The sequence below is a fragment of the Artibeus jamaicensis genome, unplaced genomic scaffold, assembly GCF_021234435.1.
Source record: "Artibeus jamaicensis isolate MK-2021 breed Jamaican fruit bat unplaced genomic scaffold, CSHL_Jam_final contig_585, whole genome shotgun sequence".
Taxonomy (NCBI): Eukaryota; Metazoa; Chordata; class Mammalia; order Chiroptera; family Phyllostomidae; genus Artibeus; species Artibeus jamaicensis.
The window spans coordinates 14768486-14786791 of record NW_026521894.1 but is presented as its reverse complement, the minus strand read 5'-3'; the positions used below and the strand labels follow the sequence as shown (position 1 = coordinate 14786791).

The 18306-nt window shown below is 37.0% G+C and overlaps 1 protein-coding gene and 1 long non-coding RNA gene across 6 annotated transcripts in view; one reads left to right on the top strand and one right to left on the bottom strand.

The window, feature by feature from the left end:
- Window positions 1-3420: 3420 nt before the first annotated feature.
- Window positions 3421-12710, bottom strand: LOC128628189 (uncharacterized). Its single transcript, XR_008392516.1, has 3 exons — window positions 12558-12710; window positions 7331-7425; window positions 3421-3511 (listed from the first exon to the last, which is right to left on the bottom strand). It is a non-coding gene; the product is annotated as an uncharacterized LOC128628189 (long non-coding RNA).
- Window positions 12701-18306, top strand: part of MTMR2 (myotubularin related protein 2) — a 108430-nt gene continuing 102824 nt past the window's right edge. For 3 of the 5 annotated variants that reach the window (XM_037163457.2, XM_037163453.2, XM_037163452.2), the window contains exon 1: window positions 12701-12915. In XM_037163457.2, the coding sequence (XP_037019352.1) occupies window positions 12836-12915 (80 nt within the window). In that variant the 5' untranslated portion in view covers window positions 12701-12835. The remainder of the gene's footprint in view (window positions 12916-18306) is intronic. The other 2 variants (XM_037163456.2, XM_037163454.2) reach the window with 1 other exon arrangement.

Below are 18306 nucleotides of genomic sequence, written 5' to 3'. Positions count from 1 at the left end.
TATAAGAAGTAGTCATATAATAGAAGCTACGGCACTTACCAAAAAATCCTGTTGAGAATGTTATTTTATATCACTTTATATACTTAATATAAAATTTCAGCGAGATAGTTTTTGTATAATTCAGTTCTAAATAAAAACTTCTCTTTCTTCTGAAAAACTGAATGATTTTTACTTTCTGATCATGAGAATGATATAACTGATTATGTGTTTATTTTTAGGTAAGTCTGCATGGAGGCTAAATGTAAAATGTATAAGTTGTTTTAAAAGAAATGTAATGTTTTTTTAAGATTCTTTTTCTATTATCTTTTTTCTTAGTACCTTTTTTATCTTTCTGTTTTTCTTGTTTGTTTTATTTTTTAAGTTATGTTTTACTGATTATGCTATTACAGTTGTCCTAATTTTCTCACCTCTTCCCCCCCTCCACCTGACACCTCCACTCCCTGAGGCAATCCCCACACTATTCTTCATGTTTGTGGGTCCTAAGTATAATTTCTTTGGCTATTCCATTTCCTATACTGTATTTTACGTCCTCCTGGCTATTCTTTAACTACCTTTGTTCTTCTTAATCCCCTCACCTCTTCACCCTTTCCTCCACATTCCCCAACCATCTAGCAACCATCAAAATGCTCTCCCTATCCATGATTCTGTCTCTCTTCTTCTTATTTGTTTAGTTTGTTTGTTAGATTCAGTTGTTGACAGATATGTTTTATTGCTATTTCATTGTTCATAGTTTTGATTTTCTTCTTTTTCTTAATAAGTATCTTTAACATTTCATATAATAATGGTATGGTGATGATGAACTCCTTCAGTGCTTTCATGTCTGAGAAGCTCTTTATCTGCCCTCCTTTGCTGGGTAAAGAAATCTGGGCTGTAGGTCCCTGCTTTTCATGATGACTTGGAGTATTTCTTGCCAATCCTTTCTAGCCTGCATAGTCTCTTTTCAGAAATCAGCTGACAGTCTTACGGGGACTCCCCTGTAGGTAACTTTTATTTTGCTGCTTTTAAGATTCTCTCTTTACCCTTAACCTTTGGCATTTTAATTGGTGTGTCTTAGAGTGAGCCTCTTTATATCAGTCTTGTTTGGGACTCTTTGTGCTTCCTGGACTTGCATGACTCTTTTCCTCACCAAATTAGGGAAGTTTTCTTTCACTGTTATTTCAAGTAGATTGCCAATTTTTTGCTCTTTCTTTTCACCTTCTGGCACCCCTATGATGCAATGTTGGAACACCTTGAGTTGTCCCAGAGTCTGCTTGCACTATCCTCACTTGGTGGGGCGAGGTGGACAGTGGCCTTTCTTCCCAGGAGAACGCTGTCCCCCAGCTCTCACCTTGATGCCAGACCCTTTACTTCCTCCCTGTCTGCCACTGGTGCCTTTCAAGCTGCTACCACAGTGCTGGAGCTCAGAGGGAGTGAGTCTGAGTAAGTCCGTGTGTGAGTTCTTTAAAAGGAAGTGCTTAAGTCTCCAGCAGTTTCTTCCACCAACTCAGTGCCCGCTGGTTTTTGAAGCCAGACATTATGGGGACTTACTCTTCCTGGCACTGGAAACTTGGGGTGGGGGGCCTGGTGTGGGCCTGGGACTCCTCACACCTGAGATATACTTCCTGAATTTTTATCCACCACATGTGAATATGGGACCAGCCTGTTCCGCATCTCCACCCCTCCACTAGTCTGGATGGATGAGGTTTCTTTAATTCTGTAGTTGTCAGACTTCCATTCAGCTTGATTTCTGATGGTTCCGAGTAATGGTTCCATGTTCAGTTGTAATTTTGATGTGATTGTGCAAGGAGGTGAGCTGTGTTTAGCTATGTTGCCATCTTGACCGGGAGATTTTTGTTTTACTTCCATGTATCTTTTAAAAGCCACCTCAAACCTCTATGGAAAAGGTAGGGTTTTGATAAATATTTATAAAAATAAAATGTAGATGAAGAGGGCAACTATCCAGCGATTCCTTTATCCTAGTGTTAGGTAGGATAGTAAACCAAGGCAGGGTGGAGGAAGGAGACACGTCTCACCCATTGACTCAGCAGTCCTGAGCCCAGCCCAATAAGATTGCTGGGTGTTCCAAACAACACAGCCAGGGATGGCTCAGAGGAGGAAAGTCCTTGGGACTCTGTGCTGAGAAAGGGAATCTCTGTGCTGGGAAAGGGAATCTCTGTGCTGGGAAAGGGAGCCTCTGTAGCAACTTCTCTAAGACAAAGAGCCTCCACTAGTTAAGAAAGAAGCCTTTGTAGCTGTACATTATTCCCAACATTTAGAAGGGGAAAAAGGAGAGGGAACATAAAATATGACTAAGGTGTATAACCCCTGAACCCTAATAGTCAAGGCACTCAGATTAGCTGAGTGCTCACTTATAACATTGGCTCAAGTGAGTAGAACAAACTTACTAACTTTATTTCCTCTATACATGGGGCATTCAGACTAGCCGGGTGACTGCTTGCAGCTTCGTGCTCATATGTGTTCATAAATAAACTGCTATCTTATTTCCACCATACATGTTGTCTGTCATTTGAATTTGTCTCTGGCAAGCAAGACAAGAACCAAGGCAGGCAGGGAGCCGCCTGACTTTGATCTCCCCAGGTAAAACTGGAGCAAACAGATTATTAAGTCAAAATCCCTGATCTCTTTTTAGTTTGGGTTCTTTGTTTTTTCAGTCAATTGCATCAGTTTAAACTTCTTTGAATATTTCTAGTGAATCTGGTTTCAGGAAGTGACAAATTGTTTAAACTTGAAATTGCATTCCAAGGATTTAATAAAATAGCTTTGGCCCTGTACAATTCCTCTTGAAAGTAACACTTCACAATTACCCTCCTCTTTAGTTGTTTGTACTCATCTCTTTTTTCCCCTCAATTTCCCTATGCAAGTTTCCTTTATGCAAATTTTGCTGACCTAAAAAACATATATAGATTTTCCATATTTTGAAACTGTAGCACTGAGATGCAGGGGCAGGAGACATATTTTCTTAGTGTTTCTTCTTTGTTATTAAATAGCTTTTAAGCATGTCAGTTTTTTGAGATTTCCTATTGCTCCACTTTTTAATTTAAAAAAATCAATATTCAATTTGCTTTAAGTCCTTTAGAGTATATGAATAACATCTAAAAACATAGCATTGTGACAGAATCCAAGCTTTAAAATTTAGACACAGAGGTCCAAGGATCTCTTTATATAGAGATCCAAAGAGGATTCCTGTTTGGGTAATACAAACAATGGTGTTAGTTTTTCATCTCTGTTGCAGTTCACAGACATTTTATCTTGCACTGTAAGTTATTATAAATCATGAATAAAGTGAAAGCATTACAAAGAAAGGAGCATGTCTTTTACAATTAAACCTAATGATGGACAGATTGCCTGGAAAGGGAAAGAATACACAAACATAATCTGCCAAGAGAATATATTTTTCAGGAAATCCTCACTCACCCAAAACATTGTTGGCAGTAAATACCATTTTCTCTTGTGATTAGGTGGTGTTCTCATGAGCACTCTCAAATCAGATCAATGATTTTCTTGGAGGCACCTACAAAACATTCATTCAAAGATACATTTATTGAACGCATATTTTGTTCCAAGAACTTTTGCAGATTCTTGGAACACATCAGTGGGCAAAACAAAAAATGATTCCTAGTTGGAAGAAACATGTTATAACAATAGATAGATAAATTAGAAAAGTATATGACAAGCATATAACAATGAGTTGTATGAAAAAAATTGAACAAACTAAAGGAGATATAAGTGCAGGGTGTATGTGAAATTTTAAATAGAATAGTCAAAGCAAATCTTGAGAGACATTTGAGCAAAAATTTCAAGGAGGTGTGAGAACTTTAATACTAGGATAGAGGAATTGTTAGCAAAGATATGCCAAAATCATCTTGCTATGACAAGAGAGAAAAAAGTAAAAAGGGACTTCAAGTTATTCTGACTCAATCTTATCTTCAATTCTGAGCGTTTCAAAGTGATTGCAGCCCTAGGTGAAGACAACTAGGTTTTTGATTAGTTTTCAGTTCAAAACACAAACTTCATTTAAGGTCAAGGAGAAGCCATTGTCTCATATAGCCACTTTAGTTGTCATGAATTAGAGCAGAAATGCGCCAGATGACCTTGAAAGTATAAGCAACTCACACTGCATAAGTGCAATATACATTAGATACCCAACACTAGACACTGAAAACAGGTACCAAAGCTTGACAGTTCATACAACACTTTCCAGGAGATTCAATAACAATACATCAAGATGTAATCTCTTCCAGGACAAATTCATCCTTCCCAAGATGCCAGAAATCTTTTATCTGCTTCCCAATGCCTGAGGTAATATATCAGGAAGTCGTGAAAATGTCATGAATGTGAAAGCAATTTTAATGAATCAAAAAAAGGAAGGCAACATGTGCACAGATGTGTAGGTTAGGAACTATGGTCAAATTGAGACTTTAAATTCATCAGGGTAAAAATAACAGTTGCTAGATTAAATCACAATTATAGAAATAAAAATATCTGAAAATGAGATAAATAGATTCAAACCCAGAGATTTTAAAAAATGTATTTCAGCTAGTTTGGTCTGTTGACGTTAACATGTCCCCAACATTATTAGAAAAAACTAGATCCTGGAGTCTTCAATTACTGCCAAATTTCAGCAATGTCGTCCTTGTTTGGTCTGACCTGTACTGTATGTCTCTTTATTCTTTTAATAAACTGGAGAACTACCGCTTGTAGAACATGGATAATGTGTCAGGTGCCACATTAGATACTTTTATATATACCTCAATTCTCACATTCTGATATGTATGTGTATAATTATGTGCAATTAATGTATATTAATGCACATTAAGATGGGAAGGAGAGGGAATATTAGCTACATTTTTACAGGAGCTCAGAAAAACTGCTGTAAATTCACATGCATAGGAAATATTTTATTTTATTTAATTCTCACCAAGGATATAGTTATTAATTTTAGAGAAAGAGGAAGTGGGGGTGGAGAGAAAGACAGAAAGATTAATGTGAGAGTAAAACATCTATTGGTTACGTCCTGTACACTCCCTGACTGGGGATTGAACCAGAAACCTAGGTATGTGCCCTCACTGGGAATCAAGCCCACAGCCTTTTGGAGCACAAGACAATGCTCCAACCAATTGAACCCCCGAGCCAGGGCCATATTGGAAGTATTAAGGCCAGGATTCTGCTAAGTTTCCAGCTCCATTAATCCATCTGCTATTTGACAGAAGCATTTTATTATTTATAAAGTCATATTTTATTTTATCATATCAAGATCCTAAGAACATTCTAGTTATCTTGTTTTTCTTCAAAATTATCTGTCTATGGCAATGATTTTCAACTGGTACGCCACAAGAAAATTTTAAAACATGCAGAAGCTGACTATTTAATCAGGGGTACTGACCTCTTTTCCCTTAGATTGTCAAATAAAAAAATGACCACAGCCTGTCCAGTGTGAATGAATCAAAATTATACCTATTTTTGTCAGATAAACAAAAAATGTATTTTTTAGTGTGCTGTGAATATTTACTAATTCATTCATGTGTTCCATGAGCTGCAAAAGGTTGAAGATTTGTTGTCTACGGTATTATAACTTAGCAAATTCTGCAAAATTCACTAAAGCTACAGGTTTGTCTTTCATATATGAATTTCCATAAACTACATTTATATGACAAACTCATTACATTTGCTTCTGTCATGTGATAAAGAGAGAGATTGCATTTTCTTTCTGATTTTGGCTACTTTAGTTACCTCATATACGTGGAACCATACAGTATTTGTCTTTTTGTGATGGGCTTCATTCAGTTAGCATAATGTCCTCAAGTTTCATCCATGTTGTAGCATGTGACAAAATTCCCTACCTTTTTAAGTTTAAATAATTTTCCATTGAATATGAATATATATACATACACACATATACATTTTGTTTATCCATTCATCTGTTAATTGACATCTGCATTATTTCTACCTCTTTGCTACTGTAAATAATGCTGCTATGAAGATAGGTGTGCAAATATCTCTTTGAGATCTTACTTTAAATTCTCTTGCATATATATACAGAAATGGGGTGCTTGATCATATGGTAGTTCCATTTTTAATTATTTTGCACAACCTGCAATACTATTTTCTGTAGTGGCTGCACATTTTACAATCCTACCAACAGTGCACAGTTATCCAATTTCTCCATATCCTAGCCAATACTTGTTCTTTTGGGGGGGGGGGGTTGATAGTATCCATACTAATGGCATGAAGCATTATGGTTTTAATTTACATTTCTCCAAAGATTAGTGATGTTCAGCATCTTTTCATATGTTTATCATTTGTATATCACCTTTGGAGAAATGTCTTTTCAAGTCTTCTGCCCATTTTCTAATAAAGCTATTTGATTTTTTTTTGTTGTTGATTTTTAAGTGTTCCTTATATATTCTGGATACATGTCTCTTATCAGATATGTGATTTTTAAGTATTTTCTCCCATCTAGTAAGTTGTATTTTCACTCTATTGATTGTATCCTTTGCAGCAGAAACACTTTTAGGTTTGATGTAGACCCATTTGTCTGTTTTTCCTTTTGTAACCTGCCTGCGCTTTTGGAATCATATCTGGGAAACCATTGCTATTCCTTGATGCTGGTCTGACACTAATTTTCTGCCTTGCAGAAATAAGTGACTGGAAGACAATGATCCACTTATGGTAATGTGTGAAATATTGCTTTCTTGGAAAAATGCACAGCACGGATTACAGTCATTTAAAGTATACTAGCATAATTTGTCAATCCCATTTGCCCCCTGGAAAGCTGGAAGAGGGTCATTAATTGCAAGGTGAGTTTTAGTGGACTTACAGACTAAAGAAAAATTTAACCAAGAAATGTATAGAAGTATACCGCGGCAAAGGAAATTTTGTTGCCAGTCCTCAATCGACGTTTAGCTCATTATTGTGAAAATTTTATTAATTATTCATGAAGAATCACAGAATAGTGATAAAGTAGATGAGTGTTAGAGTTAAGCAGATCGAAACTGTAGTCCCTATTCTGCCTTATGTGATTTGGGGATATTTAAATTTTCAAAGCTTCAGAAAAGTTCCCCCCTTTAAAATATGAATAGTAATAATAATACCTTAACAATAAGATTGCTTAAAATTCATGTTGAAGTACATCATAGAAAATAGAAACTTAGCAATTATATAGTCCTATTTACAATGACAACTTTTACACTCTAATTTTCATATATATGATATACACTTTCATTATAAATTCCACCAGAAAATTGTTGTGATTTTTGCTTTAAAGTATTTTAAAGAAATTAAGAGAAAAATAGCTTTATTTACCCAGATATTTCCTATTCTTAATCTTTACCTTGAATGTCCATGTTTCCTTTGGTATTTCTTTTTGCTCCAGCATAGGGGTGTCAAACTCATTTTCACCAGGGGCCACATCAGCCTTGCGGTTGCCTTCAAAGGACCAAATATAATTTTAGGACTGTATAAATGTAACTACTCCTTAACTAGGGGCAAGGAGCTCAGAGATGCTGCTGGGTAGAAACAAGGTGCTGGGCTGGATAAAACAAGGTGGAGGGCCAGATTTGGCCCCTGGGTCTTGTGTTTGCCACCTCTTCTTTAGCATATTGTAGTGTAGTGTCTGCTGGCAACATTTTCTCTTAGTTGTCCTTCATCTAAAAATGTTCTTCCTTTCCCTGACTGGTGTGAGTCAGTTGGTTGGGCCTTGTCCCACAGAAAGAGAGAAAGGTTGCCGGTTCAATTACCAGTAGGGCACATGCCGGGGTCCCTAGCCAGGGCGTGTGCACCTGTGAGAGAGAGCCGGATCAATGTTTGTCTCCTTCTCTTCCTCCATCCCTTCCCTCTCTCTGCAAACAAACAAAATCTTTAAAAAATGTTTTTATTTCACCATTATCTTTGAAAGATGTTTTTGTTTGATATATTGTTTTGACTTTTTCTTTTTTACAAGCACTTCAAAGATGTTTCTCTAGTGTTTCCTATCATCCGTACTATCTGCTGGAGAATCTGTGACCTTTAGAATTGTGATTGCCCTTTATGTGATGTGTTACTTTTCTCCAACTTCTTTTAAGACTCTCTTTATTTTTGGTTTTCAACAGTTTAATTATAATGTGCCTAGACATAGTTTTGTATTTATCCTGTTCTGTGTTTACTGAGCATTTTGAATCTGTAAATTTGTGTCGTTGGCCAAATTTGGTGAGTTTTTGGCTATAGTTTCTTTAGCTTTCTCTGCCTAATTGTTTCTACTTCTTCTGGGACTCCAATGATATGTATATTGCTTTTGATATTGCTTTACATGTTCCCCGGGCTCTGTTAATATTTTTTAAATCTTTTTTCTTTTTCATATTGGATCATTTGTATTGACTTATCTTCAAGTTTCTAACATTTTTCTGTTAAACCCATTCTGTTATTAGGTCCAGACAGTGAATCTTTTTATTTTAGGCACTGTATTTTTTTATGTGGTTCTTTATGTGTTTGATTCCTCTGCTGAGTGTTAATACCTTTTCATTGATTACAATGTATTTTGCTTTACCTCATTAAACACATTAGCTGCTTTAAAGCCATTGATAATTCCAGTTTCTACATGATCTGAAATTTAGCCTCTTCTTTATTATCCTCTCTTTGAGAATAGGTCCCATTTCCTTGTGTTTTTTTTTTAATCCTCACCCAAGGATATGTTCATTGATCTTAGAAAAATTGGTATGAGGGACATCCATTGGTTACCTCCCTCACATGCCCCAACAGGTGATCAAACCCACCATCTAGATATATGCCCTGACCCAGAATGGAACCTGCAACATTTTGGCATCTGGGACAATGGCACTCCAGCCAACTAAGCAACCTGGCCAGGGCTCTTCTTACTTTTTATGTCAAGTAATAAAAACTCTGAACATAAGTAACACATACCTTATGTCAAGTAACACATAACTCTGAACTGTATTATGAGCATTGTTTCAGAGTCTCTGGATTCTGTTTTATTCCTTTGCAAAGTATGGATCCTTTGTTTAGCAAGAAATTAACTTTGCTGGAACCAAATGAGAATTTTGTCTTGCTTATAGTGGGCAACAGCTGAAACCTTGTTTAAATTCTTTTATCTGAAAAAGTATGAGGATATTCTATTTTTAGTACTTTTATCTGAGCTACCTACACTCTGCCTTTGTTATTCAAATAAAATGAGGACATAGCCAGAGATTGTCCAAGTTTATACAGTTCAAAGTTCCCTTTTCTGAATTTCTGCCTCATTTTCTAGCTTCCCTGAGTTTCCTTCTCTTGGTTCCTCACAACGGAAAAACAGCAGGCTTTGCGAGTCTTTGCCACCCTGTACTGCACCATAATTTCAGTCTGTCTATAGGTCAAAGCCAAAATGGGAAACTCACTTTCTGTTGATTACTTTCTCCACATTTCTGTTGGAAGCTTACTCCTCCATACTAGAAATAGAACTCTCCAACCCAAAGTAATAAAAAAATTTTAAATGTTTGGATAGAAATAATTAATTATAAGGTCCATGTATGCTTAATATTTTCAAAGATTTTACTTTTGCCATTCATGTTTTAAGAGAAGCAGAAGTATTCCTCTACTTGCCCATAATCCACCATTTTACTATCTCAAAAGATGTTTATTTCCTTATTCCAATTCATATCATCTAGTAAACAGCCTTTGATAAGCTGATAGGCAATAACCCATAGATCCAAATTGCTGTTTAAATTGTGACCTGTCAACCAGTGTTAGTATGTGAATTATTTGTTGCCTTGTTCATGAAGACAGAACTGAGAATACATGTTTGACACTTTCATGTATCTTCTATGGAGCAATTTTGTATCTGCTAAATATAAGGAACAAGTGGCCTTTTATTTTGCATGCCTTTGGTTTTCCTTAAATTTCTTTTTTTCTAACAATTAATTTTTGTAGATTAAAAAATTGGTTGGTGATGGTATGGAAATTAAAAACAAAAAATTGGTTCTTCCCACATAAAATCTGAGAAACATTGGTTTAGATTGTAAACAAGAAAATTACCTTTGGGAAGTTCTCAAGTTAACCATTTAATAGGAGAGATGAGGCTAAACTATAATTTGATTATAGCATTAGTTTCTGAATGATCTGATAGGCTAAAATGTTCTTTAGCTGCAGAAAGTCCTAATCAAGTTGACTTCTCTTGGATATACATATATGAATGACATAGCAGCCGATTGTCAGAAAAAGAATTCAGCACTACTTTAACTTACAGCTGAGATTTAGGTATTATTTGCTTGTTGTTCCATCTGAAAAGTTACTGTTTTACTGTTCAGGTGAGGAGTAAAACAGTAAGTTCACAGAACAATAATAGTAACAAAACCAGTTACTGAGAGCCTACTGTTTAACCAACTCTGTGTATAGAAAAACAACTCATTATGTGGTCTTTTAATTTCCATTTTAGGAATAAGAAAACTGAATCTTGGAGAAGCAACTTAATAAAAATCATGGAGCAAGTATGTGACAGAAGCAGGATTCCAACTCAGATTTCACTGGTTTAAAAGTCTCTACACTTAATATTACTGTTCTTTATTAATCACCAGATTGGCCCATATACAAATTATTACATCATCAGGAAGATGGTTTCAAGTGCTAGAAATGAACTGGGTAGTAATATGCAGGTCTCCCATTCAAAGATTCATCAGTCTTCACCAAACTTAGGTGGGAAAACCTACGTCGAATTATCAAGTGACAGTGAGTCAGCATTTTGGAAGGCAGGTAGGATGGGGAAGTACCAGCAAATTATTTATGAATCATTGTAGGTGCTTATGCTTGTTTTACGTTTCTGGACTACTTACTCTCTTTGCCTGTTAAAGGAGTACAGTAAAGTTCTCTTTAAAAGTTATAGAAATAAAAAACATTGGCTATCATCCTGTCCTTGACAAGCTTTAGAAGGGAACAGAAAGGCAAAGCCTTTTGTTCTTTCTCACATATTTAATTCACTTTAATAAGTATTCTAGCTTATGATGAACATAACTTGGCTAGGTTGTTCTTTTGGGAAATGTAAATTCCAAGTTAATGTTTCACTGTCTTCATAAGGTTTTCTTTTTTTTTATTTTTTAAAGATTTTATTTATTTATCTTTAGAGGGGAAGGGAAGGAGAGAAGGAGAGAAATATCAATGTATGGTTGCTTCTGGTGCATCCCCTGCTGGGAACTGGCCCCTGCTGGGAACTGGCCTGCAACCCACGAATGTGCCCTGACTGGGAATCAAATTCATAAGGTTTTCTTAAAAACATCAGTTGTCAGTATAAATTAAATCTAGTTTAAATCAACATAATTCTACTTATCCTAGCAAGGAAGAGTTTTTTTTTTTAATGTCTAATCTTTTACAGAAATAATTTGTGCACGTTTCCTACACCATACATGAGGTGACTGGGATTCAAGCTCAATCAGAAAAATTCCTCTATGGTATCCTCTCCATGTCCTTCCTGTGTCCTCTGTACACAGAAAATTACCGGCAGAAGCATTTCCTCTGCACCCAGTTCCTGTTCTCTTATCACAATTCCATCCTCTCCCCTCCCTTCCTGCTCTGCAGGGAAATTTGAGAGGGCAGGGAATGATGACTAAAAGTTTGCCCTCTACCCAACACCACCACATCCAGTAGCATGTGTCTGATTTTTTTTTTGGCATATTTATCAGTTCCCTCTGAATTTCCTCTTCCATATCTGTGTGACAATGGATTAATGCCAAAGTGCTTTTCCCCTTCAGACACCTGCAGACCATGGAGACTCAAGTCACAGCAGAACTGAAATTTTCAGGTTCTTTTCTAGTGCTCTTTCTAAATACAATGCTGGCCCAGGGTTGGAGTGGAAATAGAAAGATGAGCATTATCACTCCCCACCCCACCCCCATTAGTCCAACACTCTCCCTATTACCCTTCCCTTACTAATCACTGTCATTCTTACTCTATCTTCCCCTCCTGTGGCTACCATTTTTTGAAGTTTTTGAGTTAGAAACTGTTCATATACATTAGTCCATTCCATCTTAACAACCCTGACGAAGTAGGTAGTAATGCTGACAGCTAATACTCGAGTGCTTACTATGTGCCAAACATTGTTTTAGGCATTTTACATGTGCTAACTCACGTAAACTGCGAAACTATTATTTTTCCTATTTTACATATAACTAAGTTTATGTTCAATGTCCAGGGTTACACTGCAAGGATCTGACAGAGGCAGGATTTTGAGTTGATGTCTGACTGGCTCTAAAGCATCTTTTAATCATTACTTAGTAATTATTTGATCGTTATTCTCGGACCCTAAGTCTGGCTAATATTTTGCCATTTCTCCTATTCCGTTCTCTTCCTCTCTTCCTGACACTGCCCCCCCCCCGCACTTTCTGCGCCATCCTTCCTTTTGCCCACATTCCTTTATGAGCCTGTCATCTCGCTTTCCTTGACCTCCACGTTCCTGTCTCAATTGTGCTCGCCCCCCAGATCCTTGACTTTCTTTTTAGACCCTCATCCTTAGTATTCCCTTCAGCCTCTTATTTCTAAAATCCCCCCCCCACACACACACACAGGCTCTTCGTCCCTACAGCCTCCTGGGACCCTCTCACCCCAGGAGCCGTCACCTCCCTTGCTCAGATGGACCAAGAGGGGATGCAGCCAGGGCAGCACGCCCCGGCGGCGTCCGAGGGGCGCCGCGGGGTCCTCCCGCTCCCCTGCAGCTCCCGGCGCGGTGCAGTCTGGGGGAACATGGCTGCTTCCGGTCTCACTCCCGGGCCGGCGCCGGCCTGAGCGCGGCCCCTGGCCGGCGCACTCCTCCCTCTGCTCCTCCCGCCCGGCTGCCGTGGAGGTCGCTTCAGCCTTTCCGTCCCGCTGCCCGCGCCGCGCCATGGAGAAGAGCTCGAGCTGCGAGAGTCTTGACACCCACCCGGCGGCTGCACGGCCGCCCAGCGTGGATTCCCTGTCCAGGTAACCTGGCTGCCGGGGGCCCCGCCCAGCGTCCAAGGGGTGGGGGAATGAGAGGGTCGGGGCCGCTGGCTGGTGTCCCAACTGGCAGAGTCTGGTTCTCCGAGGCTGCGCCGGAATTCCTTCCCTGGGACTTGAGAGAGCCACTTCCTCCCTCTCTGGGGCTTAGAGGCTGGGAGAAAGGAGGTTAAAGCTCACTGCTTCTCTATCGCCCCCTCTCCCTTTTGTATGCCAATTTAGTTTTATCCCCGGTGGAGGTAGCTCCATTCACTCCTTTCTCTGGTCGCTCATTTCTTCTCAAATCATTTTTTTTAGACAGCCCTACCCCCTCTCCTTCGCCCCATTTCCTCCCTGCCTTTTTCTTTACTACTCTTTCCCAAACTGCCCTCCAGCTTTTCTTCCATCCATCTTTATGGCTTTGGTTTTTGAACTCTGGCCCAGCCCTTTCCTCTTTTCTGTCCGTTCATTTCCACATATCTTTGATGATTTTTCCAACTCTCTGAACCCCTCCTGCTACTTTGCTTAAAAATGTAAATAAAAATGCCCACTGTGCTTCTCTTGTCTAGATCCTTTAGCTGAAAGTCATTACCTAGAAATCTGACTAATTCTTATCCCTGAGTGAATAGTGAGTGGTAGTTTTCTTCTTAGGTTACCGGTTCTCCAGGTTATTTCTCTTCTACCTGATGAGATTCTTTTTCCCCCTGTAATTTTGAGACCTTAGTATGCAGCTTTGGAGAGAGTTCTTGTGAATATCAAGCAGACAGGTTTTAGGTGCAAGTTTTTTCTTTGGTTTCTTTAAAATAGTGATTTAAAGTTTTACTAAGAAATAGTTGGAATCTGTATTTGTTATATAGCCACAAAGAAATCGTTCTTTTCCATTGAAAAGTAGTGCAGTACAGTTTTTCCCCTTGAGTAAATTGAAGTTACTATGTCTGTTTTAATTCATTTTGGACTCTGATAAATATGAATGATGCTGGCCTTTTTTTTTCCTATTGCTGTTCTGGACCTCATTGGGAAATTATGAGCTGATTCCATTATTTTAAATTAGATTCCCTTCCTATAGGCACCAGTCTCCCTTTTTTGGAGTCATTAACAAGTACTGTTTAATTATTGGTTTAATTGTCTTGCTCTACTAGGTTATAAGCTACTAAGCACAAGGGCCATAATTTGCTCAGCTGCTTATCCCCAGCAGTTAATGAGACCTTGCATGCCAGATTGCTCGGTAACTGTATTTTTGAATTTGTAGATTGAATTATCCAGGAGAGAATTTTTCTTTCCGTTCGATTGTGTACATTGTGCACTTCAAGCATTTTATGAAACCTGTGTTTACTAGTCTGAAATTTAGAAAGCTGAAGATTTACATACTCTGCTGTACAACCATTCAGAAAACAGATTGGAAAATTATAATTTTATGGGAAAGTTACAAATGACAACTATGGTTCAGAATGGAATGTAAAGAAAACCAGTGAGACAACCAGTAATCTCATCCAAGCCAGAGGATTTAAAACTACAGGAGGCAGCATAGTCTCTCAGAAAAAGGAAAGCACTGGAAATCAGGAGGCTTAGGCTCTAAAATCCTTGCTTGTTTTAGGTAGCTATTTGGCCTGTATCATTTAACTTTTCTATATGAAGTTTTCACATCCTTTAAAATAAGGGGGTTGATCTAGCAAATCTGTAAGGTTTCTTAGAGTTCTAAAATTCTATCATTCTTTATCTTGATAATGCTAAGATGAATGCATTTTTATCAATCATTCTTAGTCATTCATATCAATTAGTTATTAATTATGAATGTATTTTGTCAATTACTAAGGTGAGTGCTTTTTTATCAACTATTTCCTTTACAAATAACCTTTGTTTTAGATTTTTGAAATTACACTAAATAAATGTTGTTTATTATTACAAATGAATGTACCTAATTGTGCCACTTAAACACATTTATTTCCTAAAGATAAAAGCTCAGCAATTGTAGTTAGAGTTTATAAATCTACTTTAATATCTTAACAAAAAATTAGGTTTCTAATGGAAGAATTTAAGAACTTTTTGAAAGAATTTTGACTATCATGTTAGCGTCGTCCTCTCTAGACAAAAATATAAGTATGACTCTCCACTTTCACATGACAGTGCCAGCTTTTTCATTCCTCTGCTTTTGAATGTAGAAAGATAACATTTAGTAAATGTCTACTGTATAGAATTCATCCTTGCTAAATCTTTTATATCTTTTAGTTCACGAATCATTACTATTGGCGGCACTTTTATCAACAGTAAACAATAGATACATTGTAGACACTTTTTGGAACCTTATATTTACACTTAATCTAACAATCACAGGTGATTCTAGTACAAAAGCAGGGCGGACAACCATGGTTATTTATAATAGCTATCTATGTTATGTGGCTACCCAGCTTGTTTCTACTTGTTAGCCTATGATTAACCAAAAAATAAATGTTTGAACTATGTTATCTCAGCCTTTTACAGAAATGTTGCCCTTAAGTTGTCGTTTATTTGTATGCTTTTTGTTTTATACATTTAGGGGATTTTTAATTTCAAATTTTCTATTAGAAAATTACCTTGTGAATTTGTTTTGAGATCCCCTGCAAAATATGGTTAATAATACAGTTTCATGTGTTATAGATTGTCTTTTACATACTAGGTTGACATAAATTTCTGCTGAGTTTAGCTCCAAGGAAAATCATGCAAAAAATTCTGTGTGATTCCTATTTGTTTGAAAATGGAAACTATGTAACTGAATTATCCTCTTCAGTTTAGCAAATTTGTAACTGAAGTTGTTAATATACTCGTCTCTAATTGCTTTTATTAGATTCAGTTTAAATACGAGTTACGTTTAAATATGTTAGTTTGTAAGGTGTTTTGGGAAGTATATAAATCTGAAAAATAATACACAAACTCATCTGGTTGCCCTTTTAAAAAAATTTTAAATGAACACTCCATTGAAGTTGGATGACTGGCTCTTGTGGGATCTGTAGTGCACAGGAAATATATGTTGAGTCTTGATATATATATACACACATATACTCATCTCAGACTTGTTATGGCTTCTAGTTTTGCCTTCTAGATTGCCATAGGTTTGCTGCCTTTGGTCACAAAAGAGCAATTTCATTCTTTTGACTTTTTAAAAAAAATTTCCAGTTACAGTTGACATTCAGTATTATATTAGTTTCAGGTACACCACATAGTGGTTAGATATTTACATTAACTTGCAAAGTGATTCCCCATAAGTCTAGGGCCCACCTGGTACCATACATAGTTACTACAATATTATTGGACTGTATGCCCTATGCTATACATTTCATCCTTGTGCATTTGATTCTTTATATGACATCAAGATAGCAGTTTCCTAAATTAGCATGCTTAAAAAAAAGTAATTTTCTTTGTTGAGTCCTGTGTGGTATTGCCCTGCTACAGTGAGCTCTTTAGCAGCTCTTGTATATCATCTTGCTCTATATCACCTATTCTTCTACATGTTCAAACCCACAAAGTTGTGAGAAATTTATTTTAGCACAATGATCATCTGTTTTCTGTAATTTTATTCATATTGGCTTTGCTCTGATTCTTGACATAAATATGCGACTTATACAAGATATAGGTAAAACAATACTGTAGGTTTTAAGAGCTATTTATGAGAGCCTCAGAATTGTATGAGTTATACAGCAAAATTGAAAACTGTATTGGTACTGTTCTGCCTTAGTCTGGTTTTCTATTTTTCCAGTTTGTCCACTGCTGTAAAATGTATTGCTTGAGTGTGTTTCTTTACTTTTTACTATGTATAATCAAATGCTAATACAGTTAACCCTTGAACAACATGGGTTTGAATGGCACCAGTCCACTCATATGTGGATTTTTTTTTCAATAAATACCTGTACTGATTCCATCATAGTGGGAGTTCATGGATACAGAGGGCCACTGTATGCATTGATCTACACCATTTTATATAAGGGACTTAAAGTATCTGTAAATTTTGATATCTGTAGGGTTCCTGGAACCAGTCCCACGCAGACACTGGTTTTAGAGGGACAGCTAAGTTTTGGGGGAGTCAAAAGTTATACTTGGATCTTCAACTGCTGGAGGGACGGCACCCCAGCTCCCATATTGTTCAAGGGTCAGCTTTATCTGTCTAGTGCCAAATATGTGCCCAGTGGACATTTGAATAAAGAATGGTGACTGAATGTTCACCACTTATTTGTTGTTTCCACTCAAAGGATTAAAAAGGGTTTTCTTCTGTTGAATTTTGCCTATAATATCACAACTTCAGGTTCAAGCTGAAGTTATTCTTGCTTGAAGCCTCCTGACACCCTGAGCTGATTTTATTTGTGTTATGTTTCCTGCATTTAATCCTATATGTCTTTGTGCTATAATGTTCTCTTAGCCTACCTGCTTTTCCATTAGCTATTCTTGATTACTTTGTATTCTTCCTAACTTATCTTGTCAGTGATTTTATTTAATGTGTATTTCTTTAATCCTTTATGTAGCCTCATGCTGTACTTATTCTGGGCACTACTGGTTTGTTTCAGATTATTTTGGTTTATCAGTTGATTTTTAGTTTATAAATTCATTATCACTTATAAATATCCCATACTTACATTTAACTGAGATGAAAACAAACCAAAGGGGAGGTACCCATAATATACTGAAAATGTACTGTCCAACTGTTTACATTTTTAAATGGGGTCTTCCTTGAAATTGTCATCATTGGAAAACAAGAAATCCTAGACTTCTGTTTCCATGAACTTTGATGGTACTTACAAACTGAAGAGGTGGGAGAGTTTTTGAGACTTCTAAAACACATTTTTTAGCAAGGTCTTATCTTTAGTTTTATCTTCAAGGTCACTGATAGATACATTGTTGGTAGGAAATGTGCTTTGGGGTGGTTTTTCCAGTAGTGGTGATGGATTTGTGTCCAATCATACATTCTTACATTTCCTTTGTGACTCTTGGCAGCTGTCTTCTGAGGCAGCTGGCCAGGATTCATTGTAGAAACTATATAGCTGTAGAGCAAAGTGAAGCTAACAGGTTGAACTACCAACTTTGGCCTTATTATTAGCACTTTGCATCTGACATTGAAAATATTGATAGCCTAAAAATTACTTGTTTTATATTTCATTATTCTCGGACTCAAAAACAACCTTAAAGTTTCTATAAGATAAGATCCAATATTATTATGAACTAATTAGAAATTATTGTGTAGATTTTCTGAAAGCACATTAGTTCCTAGACCAGTAGCATCAGCAACTATTGGGAATTTGTAAAAAGTGTAGATTCCCTGGTCCCACCTCATATCTAACTGAATGAAAAACTCTGGCGGTGGAGCGCACAGTTGGTGCTTTAGGAAGTCCTCTAAGTGATACTGATACATGGAAATGTTTGAGAACCACTGCC